The following is a 15887-nucleotide window of genomic DNA, read 5'->3' on the forward strand; positions in this document are numbered from 1 at the left end:
AAGCACAGCACTGCTAAACCGCGTTAAAGTATGAACTAATTGAATCTCTATCAGGGAATCGGACAACATATGAAGACTTTCAAAATAACTCATGAGTGAAAAAACGCACGAAAGAATTTAAATTCAAGACATGTATATAAACAGAATACAGAGGAGAGTCCATACAGAAACTTAAGTAGCGCTAAACCGTCTTACCAAATGTGACCCAAAGAAATTCCATTTTCACAATGGATAGGAATATATAATAATACGATATAACGTTTTGAGCCCTAGCTTGGGGAAAAATTGGAGAGAAACTAGAGACAAAGAAAATCAATGAAACCAAAGTTCATGTCCAACCAAAGACTACCACCAAATCAGAAACTAAAACCCTACCTAAACTGTCCTAAAGCCAAGAGTCAAAACCTACTAGAGAAAAAAAAAGGCTGCTTGGTCATTGCAGATACTGAAGCACTAAACCTCCATCAACCATCCAAAGTAAGAGAATGGTGCCCAACGGCAGATCAACAAGTCGGAAATTTTCCTGCATGATCTACTTTGGTCCCCATAGAGCCCTAATAAAAGATCATCCGCCAATACTCTTCTTCTGAACTTCTGCGTTTGAGCTTAAGCATAAACAATACATATCGGAACATGTATAAGAACGCACACTGTTCTATGAGCACAGATTTGATCATATCTATAGCTCTTTTAAAGGAGCTATCACCTATAAGGATACAATGACAATCTATTCCACAAAGGAGAAGAGCAATTCATACAAAGTGTACAACGATTACCTAAAGATGTTACTTAAATTTGCCGGGTAAGTATTAAATAAAACAAAAGTACATTAAAAATGTTAGTGCAAAGAACGATGGCTCGCGGCATAAAGTTGCATTTTCCGTCACACGAGAAAACAGGAATTGACTTTCACAGTTTACAATGTCTAGGAGCTTAAAATAAGGAATTTTTTTTATGTATTTCGCATCGTCTTTATCTGAACTTGGTAGTACCGACATTTGCTGCAAAGTCAGATCAGATGAGGAACTGCATGGTGCGAAGCAAATGATAGCTTGAACCGTCGCAATACACATTCTAAACCACCATTATCAGAGAGCAAATACTATAATTATTACTATCTCGTGAGTGTACTGAATCGCAAACTTCAATTTACAAACACGAACTATTAATGATGATGGAAGAACCTTACACGTTTTTCTTTTGTGATTTTTATGTCTTATGTCTCTCGAATTCTGAGCCAAATGTTCTCTAATTGCCATTTCTTTTGAAATGTTTTAATGATAATCATTCATGCAATTTGATGAGAGCACACAAACTGATCCGCAATATAATATATTTCAATGGATATTTCATCTTGATATTACGATTTTAAATTATGTAAAATTTTTAGGTATAGCTTCAATCATGTATTGTGCTTTAGTTCTCTTGTCTTAAAGCTATTGTAGTTGTTTGAAAGAAGAATGTTATTCATTTGGTACAATTTACCTGATTTGTGTTACTTGAATTGAAGTTGCAGTCAAAATGATTTTTGTTGCACATTTTCTTACTTGTAATACATTACATTTTATCTCTCTTTTTTACATTGATGATCTTTCGTTGAATTTTAAAGACAATTTTATTTAATTAATTTCTGGTGTAAATTGTAATGGAAACTACAGGGATTATACAACCCCTATGTTTATATTGTATTTTTCTTGGATTCTAAAGCTAGTGATATTTTTATGAGAGATTCTAAAGTAGAAGTACCCGTGTCCTAAACGTAAAACTATATAGTTACATGAATATCCAGTGAATGTTTGTAAAACTTGCAATTTTATTTCTAAGTAAAACAAATTAGATTACATTCTCTTTTTTTAATAAAATACATTTAGAATGGGTTTGTGGAAATGTCCATCTGTGTGTTTGTGTGAAATAACATTATATTGATTTTGAACCGAAATTGTATTGTACTGTATACCAATTTAGGGACATTGAATGAAGAAGCTCTTCGCAATGACACATCTTGAAATATGTTCACAAACAGTAAATCATAAATGTTTCTTTATACATTCCTTCCATGATTTCCAATGCTGCTTATCGCAAGGGGTACCAATTGTGGCATGAATAATTATATTTTCTTGTTTTCAAAATATAAAAAGCAAATTAAGAATGGGTGTGGATTCAAGGGAGCATTTATTTGGATATTCATTCACTCTCAAATCAAATAAGACGGAAAAGTTTCATTGATTACAGAAATCCACATGAATACCCAACCCAAACTCCAACCCCCCTCATTATACCTGAAACACTGAAATGAATATATACCGTTAAAATACCAAAATTGTTAGATACGTCATTGCTACTCCCCAATGAATATGAATTTGAAGAATTTAATGCTCTTGCAATAACAGATAGCGAGAAAGTCGTATCTGAAAGGGGTATCTGACTGATTCCTTGTTAAAAACTATTAAAAGTCACTTACTCTGAGTATCTAAACCGCATCTTTACAAGAATTCAAAAACTTCATAAAAATAATTGCACACGAAGATACATTGCTGGGTCCCGTAAATGCTCTAGCAACCCCTTATTTACTCTTCACGTAAATATTAACAACTGCAAAGGAAGACGTATGGTTCTACAAAATATTAATTAAGTGTTGTTAATAAAATATGAATTCTCAAAATCTCCAGAGAAATTTAAGATAATTGAAATTAAATGTACGTTTTCTTCCCAATATCAATATCATCAAACGCTTTAACGTATGACTCTTTGACACTTTATACAACCATTTCTTAATAAGTCATGCTTTTCTGCATCCTTGACGACTGCTTTTTCAATAAAAATGGAATGAATTTGGAAATATCTTGTGATAGATCTATAAAATTATTATTACTTTATTAATTAATTCTGTTTCTACAACAATTACTCTGAAAATAATATTAAAAAGATGCTGGAGTTTCATGATAGATCGTATCAAGTGTTTGGAGACAATTGTTCTCCCTTATTAGCCGACCTTTATTACATATAGCAGAATTCATTCCAAAACTTCTACATGAAGAGAAGATTAGACCATCGTCAATTTGACATTGAGATTTATCAGTTAACATAGTTATTTTCATTCATTATGTCGAACTCGATATATCCCAGTGAAGACACCAAATAGTCTGCCTCATATAAAAGCTTTGTTGTTTAGTAATAGGTTTTTATGGTTATATGGAACCATATGTCAGATAGAATTCCTTTTAAGTAAGTTTTACTGTTCAATGTTGTGGCTGAAAAGTTGATATGAATACTATTATTTCAAAACAATCTCCCTTACGCATTTAGGTATATTTCTAAATGTGTTTATTTTGTATTACTCGTGTATGGTATCATGTTAATTTAAACTATAAAATGCTTTCTTTGGTCGAAAGTATGGGAATTAATGTTTCAGCTGTTTCAGAAAAATTGAATAACCCGCGTTAACAAAGGAAGCCATTTATTGTTTATATTATGTCTTTATACGTAATCATGTAAAGTATTATTAAGAACGTTAAATATTGTATTATTGAAATGTACGTCATCTACGTTTCACTGATTGAAGAACCACTGCTCAAAAAATCTACACAGGTGGCTTGCTCTGCAATGTTGGTAAAACGGCCATGGTTTTCATAAGAAATAAAGGCGATAATATTTAGTGATGTAAGTATTATATATCAATATGTTTAATGCAAGGTACTTGACTCTTCTCTGGATAATCCTGTATTTTTTGTTTTATCTAAAACCACTTTTTTCATGATAAAACATTTATTAAACTTTTTTTAATCCCTATTTCGGACAAATTACTAAAATTGTATTACTTAACGTCATTCATTTAAATGTCAAAAGATTTAATTTTTCCCATAGATGTTTAAAGTTTAATTTTATCCCCATTCTCCATAGAGAGCATGGTATAACGTGGTTGCTGGCACATCAACCAACGTAATCAAGTCCTAAGCGCTAATTTAAGAACTTCCCTTAAAAGCAGAAATCTCTCTCTCTCCCCCCCTCTCTCTCTCTAAAATTTAAAAAGTTTCGAATTGTAAATTACATACCTATTTCTAACAGTTTTAAATTTGCCTGCTTAATGTTGTTTCATAAAATTCAATTTTGATAAATAATTCAAAAGAATTCTCTAAAATTATCTTTCGTAATTAATTTTATTGCTATTTGCAATATGGTGTAAACCATATTGATTTTACACCCGAATTATTCTTTTATCTTTATAATGATGTATGTATTTAATCCTCTTTGGGATAAATCAAATGAATATCTTTCTTTGTGGAATTAAAACATCTCGTTAAACATTAGAAATCAAAATTACATGTACATCAGTGTGAAATCCTCCAAGAGAATAGAGAAATGGACAAATATAACGTGCCAGGAGACGAAGATCGCCTTTAAATGATAATTTGAAAGTATTTAAATATTAATGCCTTTGTAAATGTGAAATTCCATTTGAAATGATGAACTGATTTTCCATATACAGTTTCATGTTGATGTTCACTTTGACAATATAACATATTCATACCGACTTTCACAGCGGTTTCACTGTAGAAATCCCCAGAGATTTAGTATTGTCCTTCGTATGTTAGTTTAATGCATCGTCTTCATCTGTACAAATATCTTTGATGAACGAGCTAGTATTTTTATGATGGAGCTTAATCCTCTACAGATTTTGGGGTTTTATTTCATATCATATTAATAATCAGTCAAGTTTGTTGTCACGAAAACATCTACAGTAGTAAATGGGAAATTGATTCACGGTTTGGGTTGACAACACTGAAATCATCAGCATCAGAAAAGCTATTTATCTGATGAATGAAATATTTTTCAATATATTTTATTGGTAGGGTCATTTTGGTCAACAAATCAGAATCTTCCTAAGGGTTTGTATGGCTATTGTTATTATGGCACAAAAAGGAGTTTACCGCGAAAAATTGTTCAGTCTGAAGTATGATGGTCTATTACTTGTTTACAATTTTACTTGAGACAGTTCTGGAGAAGTTAAGAAGTGATATCGATTGGACGGCGGGAAAGACAATGCATGGAAAATCACTTTTATTGTTTTTATAAATAATACAAAGGTACTTATAAAGATAAATGGTAGATTGAAATACGAATCACAAAAGCATCATGATAGCATGAGAATTCGAGCAGATTTTGAAGCACAGAATCTTTTCTACATTTCAAACTTTAAATGGCTAACACATGACAATATGTGTGGACACCTCATTGTCTATTGTCTTGTGCCATGAAATCCACGTGAAATTTGTATTTACCGTAGTACAATTTGGGAATATAGGTAATTGTCCACAAGTCGCCTTATAGAACTAGAATCCTGCTTTTGTTAAAACAATTGTTTGTAAATGTGAGCATTGGAATGGTAGATTATGGTGTACATATAAAATATGTGAATGCATGAAAGAAATATGTCTTCCCGAATAAAGTAGAAATGAACATTTTTCAATGTAATTTTTTTGTACTAACCCAGAATGCATACACCTGTTACATGATTCGTCGGTTGTTAGTAACGTTGATGCCTCACCAAGCATGTGAATTATTCTGATATATCAAAAAATTATAGCTTCCTCGACCTGTGTCCTAGATCACCCTTAATAATATCGTTGTTAGCCTTGCTAAGGTATAGTAATCTTAATCATGTTTCCTCCGATGGGAGGAGACAAAATCGGTCCTGGCATTAACACAGGATGAAACTCTGTCATTCAGTTAACTGAAAGGTGACTGAAAGTCTACTGAAGGTAACTGAAAGTTCTGCCATTCAGAGACCTTTCCAGTCCTTTCAGTGATTATTTAATTGACTGAATGGTAGAGGTTAACCCTGTTCACAGATTTGTATTGTTGGTTTTGTAATAATTATATATTATTATGATGTAAGAGATCGAGGAAATAAGTTTAAGCAATGGGAGATTTTTGTACCCTGGCCTCAAAAGCATAAAATGAGAATAGACAAATCAAAATATAGAATTTGAATAATTTGATTTTTTTAACAAACAAGTTATTAGAAAAATTTCAAGTTTGTATGATATTTACGTACAGTCATGATGAAAATGTTTTATTTGAAATTGTTATATTCAACATATTAATAAAAATCTATATTAACTTGAAATATTCATTTAAGTCTACTCTTAGTTATGATCTTGATGTAAGGTTTTAGAATATACATTTTGGGGAATATTACTAGGTTTGAGAAATAATAGATGATATTCTATTACAAGTACTTTACTTTCAAAATTGTAATAATCAATAAAAAATTTAAGAGTGCGTTATGAGTGAATTATTGCACTTGTCGTTTACGTCTCTATGGATGAGATTAGGATTAGACTCTGCACACTCCTGTGCAAATAAAGTAAAAATCAGAATATATTCTCGCGGAGAAGAGTTTAAAAAAAGAATCGTCGCCCGTGTTGCGCGGTGGTTAGAGCGTTTGCTCTAGATTCGCGTAATAAGGAGTTGATCCTAACGTCGTGGGTTCGAATCCCACTGCTGGACGTGGAGACCGGTCCCTCGGATGGGACCGTATAAACCGAGGTCCTGTGTAGCAATAGGTGCTGTCACGAAAAAGATTCCTCACTAGCCCCGAGGGCCCAGTATAGGTCTAAATTTGCAGCCCTCCACCTGCAAGTGGTGGCGTCTCCATATAAGTGGAAAATTCTCGAGAGGGGGCGTTAAACAACAAACAAAATGAATCGTGGGATATTTGGGAAGAAATATATTTTATTTTCTTGAAACGCCTATAAGTAAAACACAGAATTGTCATTTGGAGAGTTAAGCTGAGAAAATCAATAGATCACTCCATCCAGATATAATCTGACCTTAGTTATTTCAGACTAATTGAGTGTGAAGAGGTATGATAATTTGTTGAACATGTACTCCATAGTTACTAGTATAATGCTGAATTGCTGAAATGCACGAAAGAGTGGATATTTTACCTCTAGAAATATTTTTACAGGGAAGACAGTAAGGAACCATGTTTTCATTTGGTGAATTACAAACCTTTAAGAGACACAGAGGAGGAGGTGGGGCGGCAGAGCGATATAAGGTTCAATGTCAGGAATCCCCCACCCGTGAGTATTTTTTTTTGTCATTTGATAATTTTTTGCCGTATTTGGTAAGATTTTTATTCTTTATTCTAATGATTCCGAGGGAGAATACAATTGAAAGAAATCAAGAGTATTTTAGAGGGGTTTTTTGTGTGTTAATCAACAACCTGGTTTTGAGAAAATGTGAAATATAAAATTTGAAATATCATTATTGATCAATGTTAAATTTTTATGCATGTAATTGAAATTTGTCGAATTCAAAATTTTGATTTATACGAAGGTAAACATTGTATTTACAGAAACAAGGCTATAGAGATCTTGTTGTTTTTATTTGACTTTCAAGAATTATTGTTATTCATTACAAATTATTAAAAATGTCCTGTATAAGAAAAAAGTTCAAAGTTATTATCTTTATAATGATTTTGTTAAATTTCAATTTATTTGGATAAAATGTAGAATCGCAGGCAAATATAAAAGGCAACAACAACAGACCAACCAAATTAAGATGTTTTTGAAGCAATAGATTAAAGTTTTAAAAAATATCAATTTGTTACGGTTCAATATGCATTAATAATTTGTTATAGAAAATATTTGAGTCTCTTAAGTCGGAGGAAAAAAGCACACTACTCACTAACTGTAAAATATGTTTAAAGAAGTGGATGATTGAATACTATTGAAATAAATCCTTATTGTAATAAATATTTGATTTGATGGTCAAATGAGTTCATGGGATCTGTTTCTTTTTTCACCAATTTTCGATTTTAAAAACTTTTATGTAAATGTACTTCTCTTTTTCAACAACTGGACTTCTAATGTTCCTATATGAAGGAATGAGGTCCTGTTGTAAGTTATATGAATGTAGGAAAGCAATTTTTTAAAAAAGATTTAACGGATTAATCTGGGCAGTGGTCCTCTTGTTCTGTTTTGTAATTCCTCTGCAATAATAACAACTCTTTGAAACGCATTTAATTAACAGTATCCAAATGTTTTATAAGCCATAATTTTTACATTTAGCCAATATTCATGCTTGCAATATTTCAAAAAACATCATGTTTAGTAAGATAACAAAGTATTCTCATATCACATAAATTTCATTTTCCGCTGAGTTACAACGAGTGATCTGTTGATTAACTTTGATTAACTAGCAGGGATCTCGGGGAAAATTTCCTCATTAAGAGTATATCAACTTTGAAAAAAACATATGGTTGCAAGATTGGTTTAAATATCATCCACTTATCGTTTATTTGGTATGTTAGAAACATCAACATCTGTGTCTTTTACCTGCTGTGTTTTCTTATTGTGTAAAATATATTTAATATAAAAACATAGACCCAAATACTTTTTGTTAAAGGCTCACATTTAATAAAAAAAATTATTCAGTATTATAATCAAGTAATCCATACAATTCATATTTTATATAATTATGTCGTCCCGACAGGTCAGGAGACATATCATTATTGCTAGATATAAAATATTGTCCACGAAATATTCTCACAGTAGATGGGAGAATCTTAATAAACTTCACAGAATTGATATATACCAACTCTAGATGTGCAATTTACATTTGAAATTTTCAAAATGACCAGTTTCCATGGAAACAGAGGAAAATGATTTTTTTTAAACTAATTTTTCACAGTAACTGCTCAGCCAAACTTTTTGAAACGTTAAAGAACCATTGTTCTTGCATTCTCTCAAAGTGTTTTCTACCAAGAAATGGAACAGCTGCAAAAAGTGTGTAGCCATGTCATGAAAAGAACGAATGAGTTAACCAATAAAAGTTTGCTTTTTCTCTCGGGAGATAGAAAAGTTGATGTCACGTACGTGGCAGTTGTGTACTGACTTTGTAAATGTTCAGGTGCACCGTCTTGCGAAATACTGCGCTTTGTCTGTACTTGCTTACTCTGCTTTCAACTCAAATAATGCAGCACTGGGATCAGTTTAGGGTGTAATATCCTATTACTTGCAATAGAAAAATATCCAATTCATGATTCTAATTGGTTCCAATCTCGTCGTTATAAAACGGGAACCTCTCACGTTTTATAGATCACATTGCACACGTTGTATCTAAGCAATCCGATTAATTCGGAAAATGTTTTGTTCGTTAATTCGGGCAAGTAATGATTATCTTTCTTTTTCTACGGTAAACATATTTGGTTATTGATTTTTGACCTTGTGGCATTCTCACGGAAGCTTAGAAGGAATCTTTCTCGAGTCAGGAAGATTAAAGATATCAAAGAAACAATAACTAGTAGTTAAAAGTGTCAAACAGGTTATGTTCAATGTCAGTGCTTAATTAATTTGATTATATTTAAAATGGTCTGCTAAATGAATTCGAAAAAGACGAAACTATGCATGGCATTTTAAAAACCCAATATATACCGACATCAAGGACACTCAAATTTTCATACGTAAATCGATGACTTGATGAATTAATTTTAGAAAGATAAAAAAATTCATTCCATTGATACATGTCACAGTTTAGTGCTGTAGATATATATATTCTTGATGCTTGCCTTTACTGGAAATGCAGCTTTTAAATACTCACATGTCATAGTTCAAAAGATTTCTTAAGGGATGCAAAATTCTTGGTGTCAATGAACAAGTACTATCAAACAAACCTAGCTCGTAAAAATTTCATATACATGTAATATTGTTGCTTAACCAGTAGTGGGTTAGAAGTTTTGATTATTATACACTGGTATATTGTCCAAGAATATACCTAGCACGTATATCATTAGACATAATCGCGCATTTCAAAAGCATAGCAATTTACCTGTAGCTTTCAAGTAGGTTTCGTCGTGAAACTTATAAAAAGCATTGAAAATTGTTTAACCCTTTTGCACAGAGATGTCTTGCATATTGATAATTTTTATATGTATTACTGCAAACGAGAATAATATGAAACAGTTACAAATGTCCTCTTACATCCTCCATATATTTCCAGAAAAAGGGGACACAAATTTGCTTACTGAATCCACAGAACATTTTCTGTTCCGACTCTAAATAATGCAGTAAAATACCCTTATAATGTAGCAATATATCCTTATCACCTGCATGAGGGCTATTTGTCTCCCAGTTGATTTGATACTCAAGAGCATGCTTTACGTGTGAACAATTTCTAAAACGAGGCAAGCTTATTGACAAACAAGTTGATGAAACAAGGCTATCAACAGTCTCGTTTGAAGTCTTCATTTCGCAAGTCTTATGGTCGATACAATGACCTTGTTAGCAAACAAATCCTATCATTAAGTCAAATGTGGACTGACGATTTTCATGCTACAATAAAGCGCATTGAAGTGGTAACATTTTTCGTTTGAATGGAACGTTTGGGTTTTCTTATCGAATGTCAATCGTTACATAAAGAAACGTCTATTTCTTTAACATTGAGAAAACAATATTCGTCGCAATGTTTTCAGACACCTTATGTTCTGAGGTTAGCAACACGAGTTGTGCTGAAATGGGGATACAGTGTATTATGAAGTTGGGAGAGTGAGTGAGAGACTTCCCGCTTCTGCAGAACTCAATAATTGTAACGAATATATACATAATACTAATAGCATGTATATAAGTCATGTCTATCTAAGTTACTAGAACACATGATCGAACACGTTTTCCCGGTGTTTATGTACACTGCCGATTTGATTGATTAATGTATTTATAAAATGCCTGTTCCACAGGTATTCGAATAAGCAGGTGAAACTGAGGACTGTACCTCAATGCAGACTCGTGTTTCTCCGCCCATTCGATCGTCTCTACAATAAACAACTTCTGAAGAAAGGGGTGTGTCATTATGTAGCAACCATTGTTTGAAAGAAAGCTCAAATGTTTCATTCAAACGGAAAAATTTACCACTTCAATGCACTTTATTGTACATGTAAAATTCTCCGATTGAATGGAACGTTTTGAGCTTTCTTTAGAACGTTGGTGTCATATAATGACACGCCTATTTCTTTACAAAGGAAAAACAACGGTCAAATGGTTCATTCGAATACCTGTAGAACAGGTATTCCATAAGTACAATAGCCAATCAAATTGACAGTCAGCATAAACATGATAAATTCATAATTATGTACATATTCGTTGCAATACGTGTTTTACAGAAGCGGGGTCTTCTCTGTTTTCTAACTTAGAAGACTCTGTCTTCTAACTTAATAAAATCTCTTTTTTAGTGTAACTTATGTTGCTAGTCGCAAAGAGTGGGGTGTCCTAAAGCATTACGACGAATATTTCTTTCTCGTTTCTAAAGAAATGGGCGTGTCATTATGTAGCAATTGACGATTGATAAGAAACACCCAAACTTTCCACTCAAACGAAAAATTTTATCACTTCAATACGCTTCATTGTAATTGTTAGGCCATAAGATACACACTAAATTGTCTTCGGATTTTTCCGTTTTTTTTTAATATGACAAGGAGCACACGGCATGCAGGTTTGACCAGTCGCGAGGGATGCTCACTCCTCCATTGCATCTGATCCCACCTCTGATCGTTTTGGAGGTCAGTGTTTACTCTGCTCCCGATTTTACAATTTTTAGGGATTTTGAGCTTGAACACTGTTCGTTATCTCCATATTGCAAGCAGAATTTTTTTTCCCGAAAAGACGATTTACTCTTTACTATGTCTGTTACGAGATATGAAAAACAGCAATCTAATCATATTAAAATTAGAAACACTCACCTATTGCAAACATTAGCATATACCATATTGATCTTCCTCAGTTTACCCCAGTTTACCCAACAGTGCAATATTTGAGATAAAAAAAAAAACAGAATAAGCAATTTTTGCCAAAAATGAAACATCAGAAACATATGGGTTTTTTTATGTTAACGAAATGCAGCCATATTTAAAAAATTAAACTTCAGAAACTTGGGAAATCTCTTACACGTGAATATAATGTGTTTTCAAATATTTTAAACTAGTCACCCAAACCCCCCAAAAACTTTTTGTTTCCATTGTAACTGGGACAAAATCTGTGAAATCGGGTCCAATTATTTTGCAGAAAATAGTTTGACGATCGAAAAATAATTCTTTGTAATTTTAAGAAAGATTGGTTGCTATCCATTTTAAAATTTTGAAATGTTGCGTGCAAAACAACACTTGATTTTCATAGTTTCTAAAAAAATTTCCAAGCCAGTTCCTAGAATTCCTACATGCAAAACAAAATAAGGTGAAACAGTAACAATATGTCACCCGGGTTCGGAATGACATTAAAAGGTTTTCCTCACTAAAGTAAGGAAAAGTTGCTGGAAGAAGGACGTGTCCATGGGATGTGATAAAAATGTCTATAATTAAGGATAGTTTGGAACTTTATTTTCTTATTCCCTGTATATGTTAAAAGTTCCAATTATTGAAGTACTTTTGTGTGATTTTATGATACTTCGTAATGCTGAACATCTTTCTGAAACAAATTTCCAGGAAATACCAGCTAAACTATTTTTGGTTAATTTTTCTTTAAAAAAAAATAAGGATTTTTATCATTTGCTATCTCTTCAAAATTCCTGGTTATATATGTTGATATTTTGTACGTACGATTGTATTATGATACATGTATTAAATTAAGAATATCGGGGGAAAATTTCAGTGGGAAAGGTACACTGTATTTAAATATTTAGAACGTAACTCGGAATTCAGGGAGCAATATTTATTAAGGCTTTTCCGTCTATTACCCAAACCAGTTTTGGAAAGCGGTAAATTTACAATAAAGACGAATGAAAATTAACATTTTATAAAAAGAGAAAATAAGATGTAAATATAAGTATTGGGTTATTAATTTTGGATGTCATTGGCGTATAAAAGCATCTGGTCGTGCCGAAAAATTATGATAGAGCGCTAATTCGCAGTATTCATGCAGTTGTCGGCAGGTGCTGTTAAGGTGTAATGTCCCTCTGATAAGAGAGATAACTTTCCAAGGAAATTATTCGAAGCAATCCAATGGATTATCTTACTAGAGTTTAATAATGAGGACCATTACATAGTCAATTTAATCAAATCTGAACTATGTTACAAATCAGTATTGATTTCTATTTCCTAATGCCAATATTTTTAGTAATTACTTATAATAGTTTACCTAAAACTCAGTTCTATAAACTGTTTAAATTGAGATATTTCTATCTCTTAACATATCATTCTTTTAATTGTTACAGGAATTTTGTATGTAGAATTTTTATAATCAATTAATTAATAATTTTTGTATGTAGAATTTTTATAATCAATTAATTAATATTTTTCTTCTGTAGATGGAAAGATAACTCTTGTAGAAGGATGCATTTTCGTATAAGCAAGAAAACAATGTGATATTCTGATTTAAAAAGCAACGTTTCATTATGTTTTCTAATATGAATTAAATAGGTATGACAGTAAATATTATTTTCATATATACCTCAATTTTTTTTATTTTCAATGTTAAGTTTAAAAAAATTATTGATCTTTCTAGTCACCATATCAAATTTTCTTCATATCATGACTAGACATAATATTAATTTCTGAAAAAGTAAGCAACGCTTCATACTTCAAACTACTTTCCATTGGAATCTAATGCTATTGTTGTTGATGAAAATCATTGTTAGGAATTTAAAAAAAAATGGTGAAATTTAGAGCAGAGGGATCTTTCACCTTAAACGACCAATGACGTCCAAAAATAATAAATCAGTGCCTAAATAGACCTAGATTGATAACGTCATAAGCAGATAAACTGATCGTTTGTCAGTGTGATCTCTTACTACTAGTATTGTCTTCAGATATTACCAGGATTCATGTTTGTAATATGTTACGTAATATTGCAGTTATTGAATTCAACCTGGAGCCATTGTTTAGAGCACATGTACACTTCAAATTTGCCATTTTAAGTGTGATATTCAATAAAAAAGGATCTGTTCTGTGAAATAAATTCCTTTTCATCTGTTTTCACACCACATGATTATATTTTTCGATCTGAAATGGGATTACAAACTTAATTTATATTAAATAGAATTTTCCCAGCATACATTTCGTTTGCAGCATGCAGAGCTGGTAATGATCACATTTGCTGTAGGTGATGCTGCGCACGAAATAAACATCAGAGAGTATATCGATTTCTGTCTTTATGGCAAATTGCAATGGGCGTTGGAAATCAGGTGAAAAGGGGGATAAATAAACACATTCAATATTTACATGCTTTCCTCTCTGAATCCCGTTCTACTAACTGCATAAACATTCTCGTATTGTTTCAAGCCATACATTAAACGTAAAGAATGTGATCAATGACAGATACTGCATGCTTGGATTAATATACGATGCCCATGCTTTCGTAAAAAGCCATTCTGATTGGGGAGATGTCGATGTTGATGCCTGGAGTCTGAAATAGCCTGCGCCAGAGACAATAAACAATGGAAGTTAAATGAACAGTGACCAAAGCCTTACCATTCAATGCGTTTTGTAAGATGGATCACGTAATGGCATTTCCTGTCTTTTACTGGATTAGAAATAATAAATCATTGCTTTTCTTTTTTATGGGTATTCACAGGGTCTGTTGATGTTTCAATTTGTAATCGGAGACATTGAGGAATAGAAGAATCAAAATTCATTAGATTGCATTGTGAGAGGTTCTCAAGATTTTAGCATTTGATCTTTCGTAATTTTATATACTGTATGCCACAACTTTCATTCGCGAATTTTCAGTTCGAAGTCTATCTGCGACGACTTATTTTCGCGACTAAGGAAATATTCTACAAAAATACATAATGACAAAAACATCTGCATCTCAAGGTGAATGCATTGAAAAAATGTCAGTACTTTTCTGAAAGTTTATTTGAGGCTGTCAGTGCATAGTAAACAAAGTAGTAAAAGGCGTATGCGATGCCTCATATGGAATAAACTGAGATCGGCCGAAGCCGATCCCAACCAGGTCGGAAAACGAATATATCTCGCACGCTAATAAAAGTTAGTAGGTGGTATTTTTGTAGGAAAATTAGTTTGTACTTAATCTTATTAAATTTAGTTGGTTTTTTTTTTAATATCAGGTCATATCTAAGGGTCTTTTACATGACACCGAGATCATATTTCTTAATAAATTAAAAATACTGGAATTTTGCAATCTTTTCAGTTTGCGAAGCATGAAAATATCCAAGAAACCTGTATTTTATCACAGAGGTGTCATGATATCAATTCCACACAAATCATGGTGCTATGCTGTGGATATAAAAGGATGGAGAAATGACATGTATTTGTGATTATGTTTACCGTTATATCGATATTATGTCCCAGACTCTGATGACAGATGGAGTACATACGACTCTCCTTTACTTGACCTCACTGTTCTATTAAACAGAGTTCAACCTCTACTCGTCAATGTCACTTGTTTATTTGTTAATAATAATTACTTTCTACACCAAGATTTTCGTTTCAGTTAAAAGTATGAAATAATACCTGGGAGCGATTGTCATCATATGGATTTTCATTTTCTTTTATGTGGGTAAACAGTTGTTATTTCATCTGACTATATAATGCATATTTACTTCTCAGCCTTTTGGCTAAGACCAAAGTGTAAATTGCATACATGTAGTAGCAAAACAATGACATTGCATTTCCAGATATTTTTGCTTACCCCATTGACAGTACAGGTGTATGTCATAATTAACATACTTCTTTCAAGAACTCTAATATTGCCTCAACTTAATCTTGATAAGCAAATAAAATGCCTCTAAATAAAATCTGATTTACAGTATTCTTATTTAAAGCATAGGATTTTTGGTCCCCAAAACATTTTGATCTCCTATTACAGAATTTGGTTTTTTCATTCTGTTCGATTTAAAAGACTCTTAAAAGAAACTGGGGGGATAAGCCGAGCCAT

At 32.2% G+C, this 15887-nt stretch overlaps 1 protein-coding gene across 1 annotated transcript in view; it reads left to right on the forward strand.

Annotated features, from left to right (window-relative positions):
- The first annotated feature begins 6988 nt into the window (after positions 1-6988).
- LOC133204560 (short transient receptor potential channel 7-like) overlaps positions 6989-15887 on the forward strand; it is a 37882-nt gene continuing 28983 nt past the window's right edge. The window contains exon 1 of the mRNA XM_061340309.1: positions 6989-7085. Coding sequence (XP_061196293.1) covers positions 6989-7085 — 97 coding nt within the window. The remainder of the gene's footprint in view (positions 7086-15887) is intronic.

Source organism: Saccostrea echinata, unplaced genomic scaffold (genome assembly GCF_033153115.1).
Source record: "Saccostrea echinata isolate AGI-Se365-2 ecotype Australia unplaced genomic scaffold, CSIRO_AGI_Sech_v1 ptg000054l, whole genome shotgun sequence".
NCBI classification, from domain to species: Eukaryota; Metazoa; Mollusca; class Bivalvia; order Ostreida; family Ostreidae; genus Saccostrea; species Saccostrea echinata.